The 17,595-nt window shown below is 39.6% G+C and overlaps 1 protein-coding gene across 1 annotated transcript in view; it reads left to right on the forward strand.

Annotated features, from left to right (window-relative positions):
* The window catches only part of stab2 (stabilin 2), a 253,190-nt gene extending 236,176 nt beyond the window's left edge, over positions 1 to 17,014 (forward strand). Inside the window, exons 67-69 of the mRNA XM_028817445.2 lie at positions 624 to 755; positions 13,425 to 13,532; positions 16,724 to 17,014. Coding sequence (XP_028673278.2) covers positions 624 to 755; positions 13,425 to 13,532; positions 16,724 to 16,771 — 288 coding nt within the window. The 3' untranslated portion in view covers positions 16,772 to 17,014. The remainder of the gene's footprint in view (positions 1 to 623; positions 756 to 13,424; positions 13,533 to 16,723) is intronic.
* The last annotated feature ends 581 nt before the right edge of the window (positions 17,015 to 17,595 follow it).

The following is a 17,595-nucleotide window of genomic DNA, read 5'->3' on the forward strand; positions in this document are numbered from 1 at the left end:
GTGGGAGTGGAAGAAAATAACACCATGGTGCCCTTTGTGCTAAGCAGTATGAAAAGAAAATGAAATCACTGCAAAATAAGTGACAAGTGAGCAAAATTCATACAGGTGCCATTGTCAGAATTCAAGGAGGTTTTCAGTCCTGCTGTATCAAACATGGTAGCCAGACATCACAACTCTTAAGAGTGTAAAAGCAAAAAAAATTCCTTTCCAAGCTTATCAAGCCCCATGAGATAATCCTTGAGTGATGTATTGCCAAGTGTAATAATATCAAGGAAACAGTCGGTGCCTTCAAAGTTTTTCCTTGGAAATGAGTAGGCTGCCATCTCCAAGTTTCAGAACGTTACAGTATGTTTTATTTGTGATTGATGGCAAGAGAGGGTTATGTGATTGATCATCAGGCTTAAGAAGGAGATGCAGCACTGCAGACATTGACTCAGAACACAGTTGTGTAGCCTCAGCCAAGATTTAATCAAAAATCTTCAGTTTACCAGTTTATGTTCTTATCCTCAGCTGCCTTTCCACCACAAATATTCAATCACAGAAAAAGCAGAAAGGAGGCCTCTTCTAAAGGGTGAATAGCCTGAGAATTTGTTCCTATTAATTGAATTTTCTTTCTCTTTCAGTTTCACACAGGCCACAAAGCTGGTATGGGCGTGGGTGTTTTACTCCTTGTGGTACTGATCAGTCTGGTGGCATTCATAAGTTATTATTATTACTCACGAAGAACCAAGCCCTTCCAGTTTCATTACTTTAAGGTGAGCTCATCCTTTACCTTCTTTTGTCATCCTTTGTCAGTCACACGTGCTGATGGAATCTGTTGATTAATTTAGCAAATTTCAACAGAAAAAGATGAATCCAGTTTTAGTGACATTTGGACAGAAAAAAGTGTGAATGTGATCTCCCTGCATGAACTGGCACCCTGTCCAGGGATTGTTCCTACTTTGCGCCCCATGCTTGCTGGGACAGGCACCAGCTTCACCATGACCCTTCTCAGGATTAGTTAAGTAGGGTTTCCAGAAGGATTGAGGTGTGTCACTTTACGTACTTTCCAAATGAGTGGCACCACTACTCTGCCATTTTCTGTGGATTCATTGAGAGACACAGGTCACAACTGAGGGTGTTTATGTAAAGCAGATGTCCAGAGACACCCAGGTCCTGTCTGGTTGGCATTTCGTCAAACAAACTGGTGACATGAATCAGGAGAGCAGATAAAACTCAGGGTTCACGCTATGATGGTTCCTCTCTCAACTCCTGGAAGGTCTTTATATAAATTATGCAAATTAATCTGTCAGACGAGTCTCAGTATATACAAAAATACATTTTAGGATTTTACTGTAATAGCTAGTGGTGGTGCAGTGGTTACTGGTCTGCTGCCTCAGTGTAGCAACTTTGTGTCGTCTGTGTGGGTTTGCTTTAGACATTTCAGATGCCTTTTGTTTCTCATAGACAATCAAGTTAAGTGAGGTGATGACTCTGAAATGGTGGTGTGTGCATATAATGAATTCTTCCTGTAGGACTGGCCTCTTTTGTACCCCCAGTACTTTTGAGATATACTCTTATCCCAGAAATGTTGTAATATGCAAAGCAAATTCAGAAAATCGACTGACAGATGACATTTACAAAGTATTATGGTGGATATAACCATTCTGGACAACCATTCCAAAGCTTTTTATCCGTAAAACAGAATATAGGTAAAATTCCATAAGGATGAACTCTGTTTTAACAAATTTTATTTTTGGTCCTGGACAGTTTTTTATAGAAATAATGATAAAACAAATCATTATGGTGAAGTTCATTTAATCTACAAAATTCACTACAACAAAGTCATTTTTCATAAAAGAAAGCAGCAAAATATTTCTACCATACTTTGCCAAAAAAATCGCAATTCAGGAGCTCTGCGGGACAGTCAATTATGTTTATGTCACATGGTTTACTCAATAGTTATCATATTTTGCAGCTGTGGAACATGAGAAGAGTGAGTGTAGACCAGATGCATTGTGGGCGTATTTAGAGGGTGGGATAACTGTCAATCAAAGTAGCGAGACTCTATCACGCATTTCCAAATTTCTTAAGATTATGGTTAAACTTTGCTGAGCACATTGAGCAGATTGAGAATTAATTTTTGCCTCACCCTTCAGCAAAAATGTTGACTACTGAGCTTCCCATGTGGTTATGCTAGGCAAGAAGTTTTCAACAGGTTTCGTAAATTCCCCAAGATTTTACCCCATGAACAACTACACACCATAAACTTTAAAATTTTGTGCTTGCAAATGTATGCATCCAATGATTCTTATTTATGAATGCGACCTTCATTTCCCGAAACATTTTATCATGATCTTATTATGTAAAACTTTAACAGGTTAATAAAAAGGGTGACTCACAGAAGAACAGATGGCAGTCAAAGAGGGCTGGCCAATCCATTAGGTGACATCACCTAAGGTGTACCATTTTTGAAAGTTAAGGAGTCTACGTTCCGGACAAAGAGGGGTGTAGTTTATGCAACTCAAGCAAAAAGGCCACATTATAGACAGGAAGGGGTGCCATTTTGGTGCTCCACACAGCGAGGAGGACCCACCGACCCTCAAGTACGTGTGAACCCTTGCTGCCATTGATGCTAGCAAGAATAAAATAGACATTGACATCGAGTTTGGCATTCCGCAGTCAGCTTTGCCAAGTGTATGTGCTGAAAGGCTATGCTATGTTCCAATTCCATTATAATGAAATCCTTTTACAGCAAATCATTTTCTCGGACCTGAGCACTTTGTGCTAACAGAATTTAACCTGTATACACAATGTCACTGTTTCACACAACAACCACCCATAACAGAAAACTTTTAAAAGGTAAACACTGACTAAATAAACACCTAATAAAAGTGGATTCTCAAGGGAGTAACCTTAGGAAAGCAATCAAAACACCTGCTTATCACTCTCTCTTTTTTGACCACCTGTCATGGGCTCACTCCTGGGTCAAAACTGGGGTCAAGCCAAAGATGGAGACCTCCAGGTGACCCATTGGAGATATTATACCATGACTTACAAATACACTGTGTAAGGAGTGTAAGCACCAGTGGAATTGTTAAATAGTACTGACCTCACTCCTTAGCCACCCACTGACTGCCCACCTAATACAGCTTCATGTAAGAGAGGCTTGCATCTCTCATCTCCAGGACTAGTATGTTTGCCTTAACAGATCTTCCTAAGGAGGTCTATTCAATGGCCAATCCACTTAATATTTTGAAATAATAATTTCAATCCAGCTACTTAGATAACAACAGGATACTACAGAGTGAGTTTAAATAAGAAAAGCTATTAAATCCCATTAAAAATCAAATTACCTCTTCTGGCGTAGCCTCCAAGATCCCATGACATGCTGTTTAGCAACTTCATATTGATAAAAATGTGAAGAAGAGTGCCTGATGTTAGACAGATATCCTGTCCAGAGCTGGCACCCACCATGCACAAACTGCAACTGAGATAGTTTCGAACTTCTTTTAAAACCATGCTGGAATAACCCAGTTAAGAAAATGGCTGACTAGCTATAGTAGGTTCACAACATAATTAGTGTGGTTTGGTCCCCTCTTTGACTCAGAATTATGCACCCACAGACAAAAAAGTAAACTGCAATGTCAGCTGAGCTAAATAAATAAATGCTGTACTCCTAGAAGCTACATCATTTGCTGTGGGGTGGTAATATTACTGCACTATTCAGTGATACAGGTTCACTTTTGAAGTATGCTAAAATATATATGGTACTGTATGTATCAATTCATTCATCTGTCATTGCAGGTAGTATGGCCTAATGGTTAAGGCATTAACTTGTAAAGTATAAAGTTAACAGTTGAGCACTCGCCTGCACTGACTCACTGGGGAATCCTCAGGAAGTCGCTACACCTCCCAGTGTGCAAACGAAAAAAAAAATATGGCAATAATATAATAATACTTTATCAGGAATAGTGCAATAGATAGATATGAAATAAAGTTTGTCTTTACACAACATTTTGTGAGGTTGCTTTTCATTGTCAGAAACTAGTAAACGTATCTGAAAAATGGAAAGGCAAAAGGACCAGATGAAATACCAACAGAAGTATGGAAGAGCTTAGTAGAAGGAACAGTAGATGTGTTGTGGGATCTAATGCAGAAGATCTATAAACAGGAGAGAATACAGAGAAGAGGAGGAACAGTGTGATTGTACCCATTTATATGGAGAAGGGTGATATTTAGGATTGTGGAAACTATAAAGGGATAAAGCTAATGCCAGACACAATGAAAATATAGGGAAATGTTATAGAGAGAAGGCTTAGAGAAGAGACCACAATAGGAGAGAAGCAGTTTGGTTTTATGCCAGGGAGAGTAACATCTCATAAAGTCTTTAATTGAGAAAGCTCATAGAGAAGCACTGAGAAAAACAGAAAGGTTTGCATTTAGAGTTAATTGATCTGGAGAAAGCATATGATAGAGTGCCATGTCTAGATATCTGGAGGTGCATGAGAGAGAAAGGAGTACCAGAGAAGTATTTGAATATTGTCCAGGATATGTATAAGGGTGTGACTAGGGTTAAAAGTAATGTTTGGGCAACAGTAGGTCTGCACCAGGGATCTTCTTTAAATCCTTACCTTTTTAATATGGTTATGGATATCAGGGGACAAAAGACTCAGATATATGCTTATTGTTGAAGACATTGTGTTGTGTAACACCAGAAAAAGAACGGAAGAGGAGAGGAAATTGGAATAATGGAGAAGAGCTTTGGTAGAGCATTGAAGATAGATATGAAAAAGACAGAATATATGAGGTTTAATGATGATCAGGATTTAGACATTGGACTGCCAGGAGAGCTATTTAAAAGAGTAGATAAATTGGAATATGTAGGATCAGAGATGGGAAATTAGATGCAGAGATAACCCATAGAGTGCAGTGTGGATGGAACAATTGGAAGAAGGTATCAGGAGTATTGTGTGACCAAAAAATTAAGGTGAAGGTTATAGTAAGGATTTTAAGACACTGATAAGACCAGCAATGATGTTTGGAGCAGAGACATTAGCAGTAAAGGGATCACCTTAGAAGTTAGATGTGGCAGAGATGAGAAAGTTGAGATGGACGTGTGAAGTTACAAAAAAGGACAGAATAAAAAATAAGACAATCAGAGTTTCAACAAAAGTGGTAGAGATATCTAAGGAAGTACAGGTAAGTAGATTGAAATGGTATAGACATGTGATGAGGAGACTCAATGACTATGTGGGCAAAAGAGTGATGGGAATGGAAGTACAGGGGAAGAAAAAGTGAGCGATGCCAGAGTAGAGGTGGATATATAAAGTAAAATAAGATCTGAAGGAAAAGCGTCTGACTAGGGAGGAGGTGCAGGAACTGTATGGAGAAGGATGATCAAGCACATGGACAACACATAGAAGTGGGAAAAGATGAAGAGGAAGAAGAAGACAAAGATTAGTAGATTTATCAAACTAGATGATAATATAGTGTGACGTATGAGTCCCTGTCTTGTACCCCAAAACACGAGGCTGAGTCGTTAGCAAAACCAGCTTTATTTAGCATGAAACATGAACAGCACAGTTATTTATTGCAGTGGGGTCTTCCACTCTCCTATACACAGACACAGCAATCAGGCAAGGTCGTGACCAGGTTAATGGCCAAGTAATACTTTTCACTGCATTTACAATATTCCTTGCATCACCCATCGACGGCAGGCGCTCATAGCGCGAGCGCAGTCTTTTAGGATTTGGTTTTGTGGCAAGCTGCTACAGTTCTGGTTGCCCCGCAGACACAGAGATCACTCTTCAGGATGCCCTTTGGGGTGTCGTCCCATTGGGAGGAGCCCCAAAATAGTTTAGAAACCTTACAATAGATGGAAATAAGAGTACTGGAGAAAAATTTTGTCCAGTCTTCCAAATACCTGAAACTGGGAGAGCATGCCGGAAGACAACAAGACAACCACCCCAAACATGAAGCCAAAGCAACTCTTGAATGGCAAAACTCATTAGGTGTCCCAGTCAGAGTTCTGACTTAGTAGTAAATGTATAGCACACAGTTAGCCCTCCACAAATCCTGCATCTGCAACCGCTATAGCACTGCTGCAAAATTGATTTTTCAATTTTAGTTGATTTACATTCAAAAAAAAAAAAAAAGTAATTACAGTTATGGCTCTTCAAAATGGTAATTATGTGTTTTTTTACCCATACACAAAAAATAAATTTTAAATATGTTGAAACTTTCAGTTGTCAAAGATGATATTGTGATAAAAGTCTGAAGGGGTGAATAGTTTCTAAACCTACTGTGTGCACATGTGTATTATATAATACATATATAGTAAACAGTGGTGTGAAAAAGTATTTACTCCCTCCCTGATTGCTCTATTATTCCAAATCTTGATAAGGCTTCCAGCAAAATCTAATATTAAAGTAAGGATACCCAAGTGAACAAACACATTTCTTTATAGCAATTTATTTGTCTAATGTTCAAACACCAGTTGGCACCATGTAAATAAAGTAATTGCCTTACCGTTAATGGGCTGCTTAGCGGTGAACGCTGTTATTACTGAGTGGCAATGGTTGCTGCCTGAGGGGAAGGGTCCCTCTTAGAGGTTTATTACTGCAATATACTGTAATTAAGTAATAGCAGTTGTATTTATTAATGTGAAGAACATCATTTAACAACAAAAATTAATACATACACATTTTAAATTGAATTAGACTAAAGACACAGCCCCAAAAAACAGGATACATGCAAATTTTAAAGTGAATTAAAATAGAAGCTTACAAATTTAAAGTTTAATCACATCCACAAAAAGCAATTTTTGGTTAAATCACATTTCCCAATTTGTTATAATAAGTAGAAGGTCAGAACACTATTGTATGCTTTTGCTTTGGGGGCAAGGAGGGATCATGTCATTGCTTAAAGACTTAACGTTTCAAAACGACTTGCAATGAGTTTCAGATAGAAGGTACATCATATTTGAGGACTGCACTTTCTACAGTATTGCCCCTCATCAATAGCCGGAGCTGTCATTTCAAGTTAATCAGAGTGTCTGACTATTTACATGAGTTCTTCTGAGTTTTCGTTTTGTGATACATGTGTGCTGCAGTATGCATCCTGAAATCAAAGTGAGGGGCATTTTGGCAGCCCATTGATGTTAAGAAAGCTAAAGAACATGAGCACCATGCAGAAGTAAACAAACAAACAAACGCCACTGACAACTCCATTGCATTGTGCCCCTTCCGAAGCTTCATAGAGATTTAATAACAAATTTTTTTAAGACTGGATGATGTGATGCATTTACTCCAGAATCAAGGGGAGCCTATGGACTCTTGGATGGCCTGGTTACTAAATGTTAATGCTAAGGAAAACATTGCTTCAATTCAGGTTTGATTATGGCCAGCCCCGCGCTGTATAAACCTCACTTATTTTGAGCTTTACTATCAGAGTCAAGCATACAATGCCATAACCAAAGGCAACTCCTGAAGAGAAAGAGACTGCTGTCAGTATGGAAAGAGTGATAGAGCCATTTCTAGGCCTCTACTGAGTGATAGTGAGACTTTTACCTTCTATAAAAAGTCTATTAAAAATAACCACTGACTAAACTACATGTCAGTAAAATTCCATCATTTGAACAGTTCGATTGGGACTAAAATTACAGAGATCCACTGGTAATAATCACTTTATTCTTTACTGAAGTAGAAAAAAAGAGCTGCTGGTTCTCCTTGCTGTACACGCTGAATAACAGGGTGAGGAGGTGGTAGAGTTTTATATCCTCTTGGGTGCTAAAGGCACACAGATAAATACAATTTATAAGAAATGAATGTGGGTACAGGGCTGTTCCTCTTGGAGGTATGAACGGACATGCCGTTCTTATACTGTAAATTAGGCTTGCTAATATGGTCCAGACTGATAGTATTGCATAGATTAACTACGGGGAAATGGCAGTATGGAGCACCACTGCATCAATTTTCCATTTCAAGCACTAACTTTACACCTCCTCTCAGTGTAAAAACTAAGCCCATCTGAATAGATCTTAAAAATTAAATGGGTCCTCCATTCATTATTTCTTTACCCTACCTCCTAGTCTACAAATCAATCCCATCTGAATAGATCTTAAAATTTATACGGGTCATTCATTAACTGTTAACTTTACCCAATCTCCTAGAGTAAAAACTAATCCTGCCCGAATAGGACTATAGTCTCCAAATCGAAAACACAGTAGAGAATCTTACTAGGAGTGGCTGGCCATCCAAAATTACATGAAAGACACAGCATTCAACTATCTGGAGAGTCTCCTAAAAACAACTATTGAAATGCAGAGTTTTCTTGCCACGGAAAAGATGATCTTCTTTTCTTGGAGAAAATTCCATGGACAGATGACACAAAACTGGAACATCTTTGAAAAGGTGGGCCCCAAACAGACCAAACACAGTAGGAACAGTATACCAACAGTTAAATGTGACGGGTGTGGTAGTATGATGGTGTGGGGATGCTTTCCTCCCTCAGGAACTGGACTACTTGCCATAAATAAAAGAATCATGAATACTGTTCTGTATCAGGAAATTTCTGCTAGGTAATGCAGCAAGACAAAAATCCAAAACACAAATATAAGTCCACATCAGAATGGTGGCGGGAACATAATGACTGGCCTGGAAGTATAAAAAGTGTGTGGTTGCTGACTTGACCCAAAACGTTATCAAGTATACAGGGGCAATAACTTTTTTGCACAGTGCCGTCTAGTGTTGGATAATTTACAGATAGATGAGTATAATAAGTATTACTTTATGATGTAGGTGCCCTTTATCCATTATTAGGTTTTAACTGAAAAATGTGATAATATTCAGTTTCAAAAATGTTCAATAATAAAGTAATTTGGAAAGAGAGCACACACAATTTCATAGCACAGTTTCTGTTTATACTTCCTGATTTCTTATTCTTTTGCATGTTTGTCACACAAAATGTTTCTGATCATCAAACACATTTAACCATTAGTCAAATATAACACAAGTAAACACAAAATGCAGTTTTGAAATGATGGTTTTTATTATTTAGGGAGAAAAAAAATCCAAACCTACATGGCCCTGTGTGAAAAAGTAATTGCCCCCTTGTTAAAAAATAACCTAACTGTGGTGTATCACACCTGAGTTCAATTTCCGTAGCCACCCCCAGGCCTGATTACTGCCACACCTGTTTCAATCAAGAAATCACTTAAATAGGAGCTGCCTGACACAGAGAAGTAGACCAAAAGCACCTCAAAAGCTAGACATCATGCCAAGATCCAAAGAAATTCAGGAACAAATGAGAACAGAAGTAATTGAGATCTATCAGTCTGGTAAAGGTTATAAAGCCATTTCTAAAGCTTTGGGACTCCAGCGAACCACAGTGAGAGCCATTATCCACAAATGGCAAAAACATGGAACAGTGGTGAACCTTCCCAGGAGTGGCCGGCCGACCAAAATTACCCCAAGAGTGCAGAGACGACTCATCCGAGAGGTCACAAAAGACCCCAGGACAACGTCTAAAGAACTGCAGGCCTCACTTGCCTCAATTAAAGTCAGTGTTCACGACTCCACCATAAGAAAGAGACTGGGCAAAAACGGCCTGCATGGCAGATTTCCAAGACGCAAACCACTGTTAAGCAAAAAGAACATTAAGGGCTCGTCTCAATTTTGCTAAGAAACATCTCAATGATTGCCAAGACTTTTGGGAAAATACCTTGTGGACTGATGAGACAAAAGTTGAACTTTTTGGAAGGCAAATGTCCCGTTACATCTGGCGTAAAAGGAACACAGCATTTCAGAAAAAGAACAGCATACCAACAGTAAAATATGGTGGTGGTAGTGTGATGGTCTGGGGTTGTTTTGCTGCTTCAGGACCTGGAAGGCTTGCTGTGATAGATGGAACCATGAATTCTACTGTCTACCAAAAAATCCTGAAGGAGAATGTCTGGCCATCTGTTCGTCAACTCAAGCTGAAGTGATCTTGGGTGCTGCAACAGGACAATGACCCAAAACACACCAGCAAATCCACCTCTGAATGGCTGAAGAAAAACAAAATGAAGACTTTGGAGTGGCCTAGTCAAAGTCCTGACCTGAATCCAATTGAGATGCTATGGCATGACCTTAAAAAGGCGGTTCATGCTAGAAAACCCTCAAATAAAGCTGAATTACAACAATTTTGCAAAGATGAGTGGGCCAAAATTCCTCCAGAGCGCTGTAAAAGACTCATTGCAAGTTATCGCAAACGCTTGATTGCAGTTATTGCTGCTAAGGGTGGCCCAACCAGTTATTAGGTTCAGGGGGCAATTACTTTTTCACACAGGGCCATGTAGGTTTGGATTTTTTTTTCTCCCTAAATAATAAAAACCACCATTTACAAACTGCATTTTGTGTTTACTTGTGTTATATTTGACTAATGGTTAAATGTGTTTGATGATCAGAAACATTTTGTGTGACAAACATGCAAAAGAATAAGAAATCAGGAAGGGGGCAAATAGTTTTTCACACCACTGTATGTAATTTAAACTTGAAAAATGGAAGTAGGTTATGGAAACTTGCACTCAAATCTTAAATCCACTCTCATGTTGCACCCAGTTAACACTACAATCAGGGGTCCAGTCTTCTTCCAAAGCAGATCCCTTTTAACATTCTGAACACAGTCAAAGTGCCTCCGTCCAATAAAGTGTTAATTGTGTCTGTTGGCCACATTACTGCTCTGTATGCCAAATGTGTTAGTTGGGCCGACAGCCCTAATTCCACTTTCTATAGTCTTGGCGGCTGCAGTTCCTGAAACTTTGTATTCTCCCTTTCACAATTCTGCCTATTTCTAGAAGGCTTCTGCTGTAGAGATGTTCACCAGGCAACACTGAAATGAAATTGAAATACTCTTACAACAGCTGCTGCTTTAATAGGAACATTTACATCTGAAAACATTAAGACCTTTCTAGATTTCAGCACGTACAGGGATTACAGAATGCTTTTGAGTAAATAACCACTCCAAATTCTTTCCCATGTCTGCAGAGCCAAGTAATCAGCAGTGTCGCTGTTACTAAAATTGTGCCACTGTGAGCCTCAGGGTGCTTAAAACTGTAATGCAGGATGTGCTGCTCTCTTTGTGGATTTTGTGTGCACGTTCACCTCTAGGTGACATGGACAGTATGTTAAGCGGGGACTCTAAATTGGTCTAGTATGAGTTTGTGGGTGAGCGTTACCTGTAATCGATTCTGTAATTCTTTGCAGCCAAAACTGAAGAGAAAAGGCTCTAGTATCCTGTGAGCTGTAATTAAAGAGGTGGATGAATCGATGAATTGTTGTTACAGTCGGGACTAGTTTAATTCCCTGAACCTTCCCTTCAAAAGTAAAACTGTTACTGGCTTTCTCTAAATATCTCTAATGACTTTTTGTTCTTGTCAGGCTTACAATTTACAGAAAAATAAGTGGATTAGAAGGAGGATCCAAACTTAATGTGGGACATTTAATGATGTTCACTGATTCATTTTATAAAATTCACATTCCAATTTAGATCTGCAGGGCATAGAGCAGATACAGACAGAATCAAACTCAACCCAAGAACCGGCCCAGGATCGGAGTCCATTGTGAGGCCTGACCACCAGTGTGCTCAACCTGACTTAACACAGCACCAACTTCCAGCCACCAATCGAACAAATATGCACAGTGAAACATGGGAGTAAAACCGAGTAGTCAGACAAAATCCACAGGACCATCTGCAGAGTTTATTCATTCGCCATGATTTAATTGAGAGGTAATGCCAGATAGAAGAGACAAGTAGCTACAGTAGTGGGCTGAGGTGAAGTTTCATGCGTGGATGGAATTTTGTGACATCATGGCAAAACTTCAAGAGTCTCTGGCACACCATTTGACAATTCAGGGGATAGCTAACATACCATCCTTGCTGTTCTCACTAAAGCTGCAGAAATATTGAACTCAGCTAGGGTTATCATCAAAACTCTTAAACCCAGTGGGCACATCCTCCTCTGAGGTCAGTCTCTGTGGTGGAAACTGCTGAGATAATTAAATTCTGCATTGGAAAAGGTGCATAGGTGAATACAATGGCACTGGAAATTCTAAACGCACTCAATATTTTGAGTTCTTTCACTAACGCATCTCCTCAGTGTTGGGTGGAAAGCAGAACAGTGCCTCGAGAATGGCAGAATGGGGCAACGTTCCCCATAAATGTGGATGAAGGGAGTGATCCAAATACTGAGGAATCATATTCCCCATTCTTCCCAGGAAAGCCTATATACCTGGAATTGGCATTCTGTCTGATGGTTGAACCCCAGAGCTAGTAATGTAGATTCTGTTTGCCACGGAACAGGAGACCCGCTTTTATATGCACATTAAAATGCAGGAGTAAAGCAGAGTAGCAAGAACAAATCCACAGCGCCATGTGCAGAGTTTGCTTGTTCTCCCAGTATCTGCCTGATTCTTTTCCAAGGTTACTCCTGTTTTCCTCTGAAAGACACGTAGTTTAGCGTGAAGTTTCTAAATTGACCAAACAAGTGTAAGCATGGCCATCAAAATGTCCTGACTAGGGCAGAGTCCTGCCCTGCACCTGCTGCTTTTAGGATCGGCTAAAGCTATCAGCAATCCTGAGAGTTCAGGCAATGAACAGAAGAAGAATGAACAAAGGTAATTAACAAATAATTTCCTCATTATGCAAAATGAAAAATATATTGTGAAACTAGGTATGCCTTATGAAGCAACACTTGCTCTTCACGTTGAGCAAAACAAATATTACAAGTGTGGAGAAGGTTTTCTTATACAAACTCACTCTGTAGTGTCTTGGTGATGTCCCAACTGCTGAGTTAAAGATTGCAATAATTCCAAATAATGCGGTTTGACCATTGCAGCAACTTCCTTAGGAAGATCTGGTAAGACAAACACAAAGAAAATTAGAGAGTTATAAACATAGAGCAAGCACATATACGGATTTCATTGTAAAATGAAAACTGACAGACAATAGTTTAATGCAGAATTGTGGGGCGTTAATGCCCACCAAGTCCAATCAACCTTGCCATCCAGCCTTCCTTTAACATTTCATTACTTTGAGCCCAGCAGGCTGCCTTTGATGTTCAACATCTACTCACCACCTGTTTATGGCTGAACTCCAGTCCTAAGTGATCACATTGATGTGTTATTATATTACAGTGTATTTAAATATAGGAATACTTTAGCAGAGCACTTTGTAGCAGAGAACTTAAACTGGCAAAGCATGAGTTATATTTGATGGTATTGTTAATCACAGAATTATGTCTCTTTTATCAGATTTGCTTTTGGCAAAAAAAAGAAGGAAACATTGATGTAATGAATCATTTGGGCTTACCGTAAAATGGTGTACAGCAGAGATCAGATTGCTTGACTCCAGGAAGGCGACTGTGTGTTTATATTAATTTCTCTCAAAATTTCCTGTCTCTGCAGTCAGACGAAGGAGATGACATAGCACCAATAGAATACATCAACCCAAATATCTGTAACCCTATTTATGATGCGGGGAGCCCTGCAGACAACGGCATTGATATATTTGCAGTAAGTAACTTGTTTTAGATCATATCAGATTTATATTTACCCTATTATTTTCTATTTTTGGAAGTGTTCGGTAGCATGTGGTTGCTGACCTGGTGACCTGTGTAGCTCAGATAGGCACCACCCTGTGGAGCAATGCCTGTTGGGTGATAGGGAAAAGAACAACTGATCCCTGTTTGTGGATCATAATCTCCCTGGCACAGAAGAACTCGGACCTCCTGAAGGAGATTGACAAATGTTAATTAGATATACAGTACAACAGTCTCACCTCAGCACTGGCTCTGGAGCAAGTCTTCTGAATCAAGCGTGGTCTCTCTTTGGGTGCACGTGGGAATGTTCATAAGCATCTAGCTGAGTGCTGTACAGTGAAGAGTTTTTTTTTTCTGGTGTGACTTAGAAGTGCAGACAGAAACAATTTTACTTTTATGTAAATTTACCAGACAATTATTGCATGGTTATCAGGAGCTGTGAGATTGTGAGACCACCACTTACTTGGATGAGATTGAGGCCTGGATGTCCAAGAACATCCTCAAGCTGAACAGCACCAAAACTGAAGCTCTTTTAATTGGCACCCCCCATCAACTTCGTTCCTCTGTAAATTGTATTTCCTTTTCTGACCGTACCATTACCCTCTACCTTTCTGTTACAAATCTGGGTGTCAAGTTAGACTCCCATCTGTCATTTGATACACATATCCATCACCTTTGTAAAATTGCATTCCTTCATCTCCGAAACATAGCCAAACTCCGTCCCTACCTCTCCCTCTGTGATGCTGAAAAGCTGGTTCAAGCCTTTGTCTCATCCAGACTGGACTATTGTAATGCACTCCTCATCAGGATACCCAACAAGAGCCTTCAAAAGCTACAACAAATTCAAAATAGAATCCTAGAATCCTCATGAGGGTGTGGAAATATGAACATATCTCACCAATCCTTCGGTCACTTCATTGGCTCCCTATCCATCTCCGTATCGAATACAAACTCTGTGTGTTCACTCACCAGTGTATCCATGGAAATGCTCCACAATATCTTAAAGAACTCCTTATACTACAATCCACTACAAGAAACCTCCATTTTACACATACCTACCGCCTTCACCCCCTGTGACCAAACTTCATACAATGAGTGACCGAGCCTTTGGAGCCGCTGCTCCATGGCTCTGGAATGCCCTACCAGAGAGCCTGAGAACACAGCAGATTGTGGGCTGTTTTAAAAAACAACTAAAGACTTTTCTAATTAGGAAAGCTTATTAACAAGAATGCTATAATTATATGCTGCTTTATCTCTGTTTTTATCTTGCCTTGCCTTTGTTTAATCTTTTTATGTTGCACTTTGAGATTTACTGCTAATGTAAAGTGCCCCTATAAATAAAATGCATTATTATTATTATTACTTAACTAAACATCTGTTCCGACTTCAATGTCTGAGATACTGGGAGGTGTGCGATTGGGAGGAATGGCCTGTCTAAGCTCAAACTGATCTGTGAATTATTCTTGAATTTCTGTGCTTAGTTACAGATTTTATACAACGGGAACGATGTTCAAACACAAGGTTGCCCTCAAGTGCACTCTTATATCAGAATAGCTCTAGCATTGTGATAGACATGTAGGAACCAAAAAGGTACTGTAATGACTCCCAAATGCCCCCTTTCAGAATGAGATTAACTCTCACCTCGGGAAGTGTTTCTACTGTATCTTGGGAGAGGTGGTGACATGGAGTCTGAATGGACCATGTTCAAGACCTAAGTAGTGAAGCGCAGCTGTGCCTGCCATGAAGACACCACTTAGGACTAAGTGGGCACCGGTGCTAAATGAACCTGTTAATTTGAAGGAAGAGACTTTACTTGCAATGTTACCAGCAGAGTCTCCAGGTAACACTAGATGGAAGAGACAGTAGCTGCAATAGTGGCTGAAGTGAAGGCTCATTTATGGGTGGAATTGTGTGACACCATGGAGAAATAAAGCCTCTGGAAAATCATTTGACATTTCAAGAGATAGCAAAGATACCCTTCAAGCTGTGCTCAATAAAGGTGCTGGAACGGCTAACTCAACTAAGGATATCATCAAGAACTGGATAGGAACATACTGAGAACTCCTAAACCCAGTGGACACACCCTCCAGTGGTTGGGATTGGGCCTATCTCGATGGTGGAAGGCACTGAGAATATTAAAGAAATCTATTGGAAAAGCTGCATGGGTGAATAACATAAGAACAGAAATTTTTTGGCTAACACGCCTCTTCAGTGTTGTGTGGAAAGCAGAAACAGTGCCTTATGATCCCATAAATGTGGATGAAGTGAATACTGAGAAATCATCCTGCTCAGTCTTCCTAGGAAATCCTCTGCTGATCTACTGGAATGGCACTCTGTCTGATGGGTGAACTTCAGAGCTAGTAATATAGATGCTAAACCGCATACCACATCTCCATTCTTGCACAGACATTTGAAGAGCCATGTTGGTTTGCCAGTCCTGTCTGGTTGTGTTCCATTCAAAGTGGAAGTTAGGCACATCCCACCTCCTGTAATGTTCATGAAAATCTAACCACAGCCAAGGCTTGGGGATTAACCAATTTGGGAACCCAAGTATTGCATCTCTGCTGTTTTCTGATGACACTGTTGCCCTGGCTGATGTGAGAGTGAGACTGACCAAGGAACTGGTGGTGTTTCATAGACATTGGACTGGAACGAGGTGGTGAAATGGGAGCTAATTATCAGACAGAGCCTTTGAAATACTGCTAAGTCTGCATTTACCAGTCAGTCTCACTAATTGTCATGAGCTCTGGGGAATGACAGAAAGAATAAGGCTGCAATAAGATGAGGAGCACAAAAGTACTGGAGTACTTTGGAGTACACACCCTGTAGGGTTTCTTTCTTTCGACTGGCCTGAAACCATCAGGCTAATGACAATGATGAGGAGTTTCTGTTTTTTTTTCATTATTCTTTTTCTGTTTTATCAGCAAAGTCCGTTAACACACCAGTTAATAAGGGCCAGATGTAGACAGTTAAGCTTGTACAATTCCTTCCTTTATGCATGGTGGGGTTTCCTTTCAATGTAAAAATGTTAATTTGAAAAACAGCCTTCTTTATTTAAATGTTATGGTTTATATTCAACTTTCTAGAATCTTAAGCAAAAACTATATCAAACGCAACTTTTGAGAAACATTTGCTCACTGGGCTGTAATGTCCTTTCATTTTCAGGACAAACACCAAGTGGTAAGCAGCGGGCCATATGATCTTTCTCAGTAATGGAGAACGCCTCAGAAAACGATGTGCTGCAAAAGGGAACTGCAGCTTGTAAAGCTTGGGGATGAGACACCACCTACCTAACAGCAACTGTGAAGAGAATCAGTAGTAGACACTCACCAGAGAAGTCCACTCTGAAGATTTTTTTTAAATGTTGTATATTTAAAAAAATGTGATTTAAATTTTTTTTTTTACACAATTTAAAAAATACAATGCAAATATTAATAAATATTTTTAAAAATCAAACTCTTTTACTGGACAATCCTGGTTTTTTCTTTATTTTCTTTAAATCTCCGTGCAGAATTCGCTGAATAAAAACGAAGAGAAATTGATGATTATCTTAGCAATTGTTTTGAAATAAAATCCCTAACCAATTTCATCTTCTAAAGCTTTTCCCACTTTCACATGGGGTTGCTACATTTGACCACACTCCTCCATTCTCATCTGCCGTATACTATCTCGACTGATGGACCCATTCTCCCATAGATCCCTGTTCACACAGTCCATCTGCTTTCTCTTTGGTCATCCTCTTCTCCATCATCCTGACACCTGTATATCCATGAATCCATTGTTTAGCCTCTCTTCTCATGATATGCCTGTACCACTTTAACCTTCTTCCCCCAACTTTAGCTGTTCCTCTGTTCTCTCATTCCTGAACTTATCAAGCTTTGTTACTCTACACATCTATCTCAACATGCTCATTTCTGAAACCTCCAGTGTCCTTTCATGCACCATTTTAACTGACCTCACACTGTTCCATACACTTTACCCTTCATTCCTGCACTAATTCTTGGTCACATAGTAATGCCAATATGATTTCCAGTTTT

Source organism: Erpetoichthys calabaricus, chromosome 1 (assembly GCF_900747795.2).
Source record: "Erpetoichthys calabaricus chromosome 1, fErpCal1.3, whole genome shotgun sequence".
Classification (NCBI taxonomy): Eukaryota; Metazoa; Chordata; class Cladistia; order Polypteriformes; family Polypteridae; genus Erpetoichthys; species Erpetoichthys calabaricus.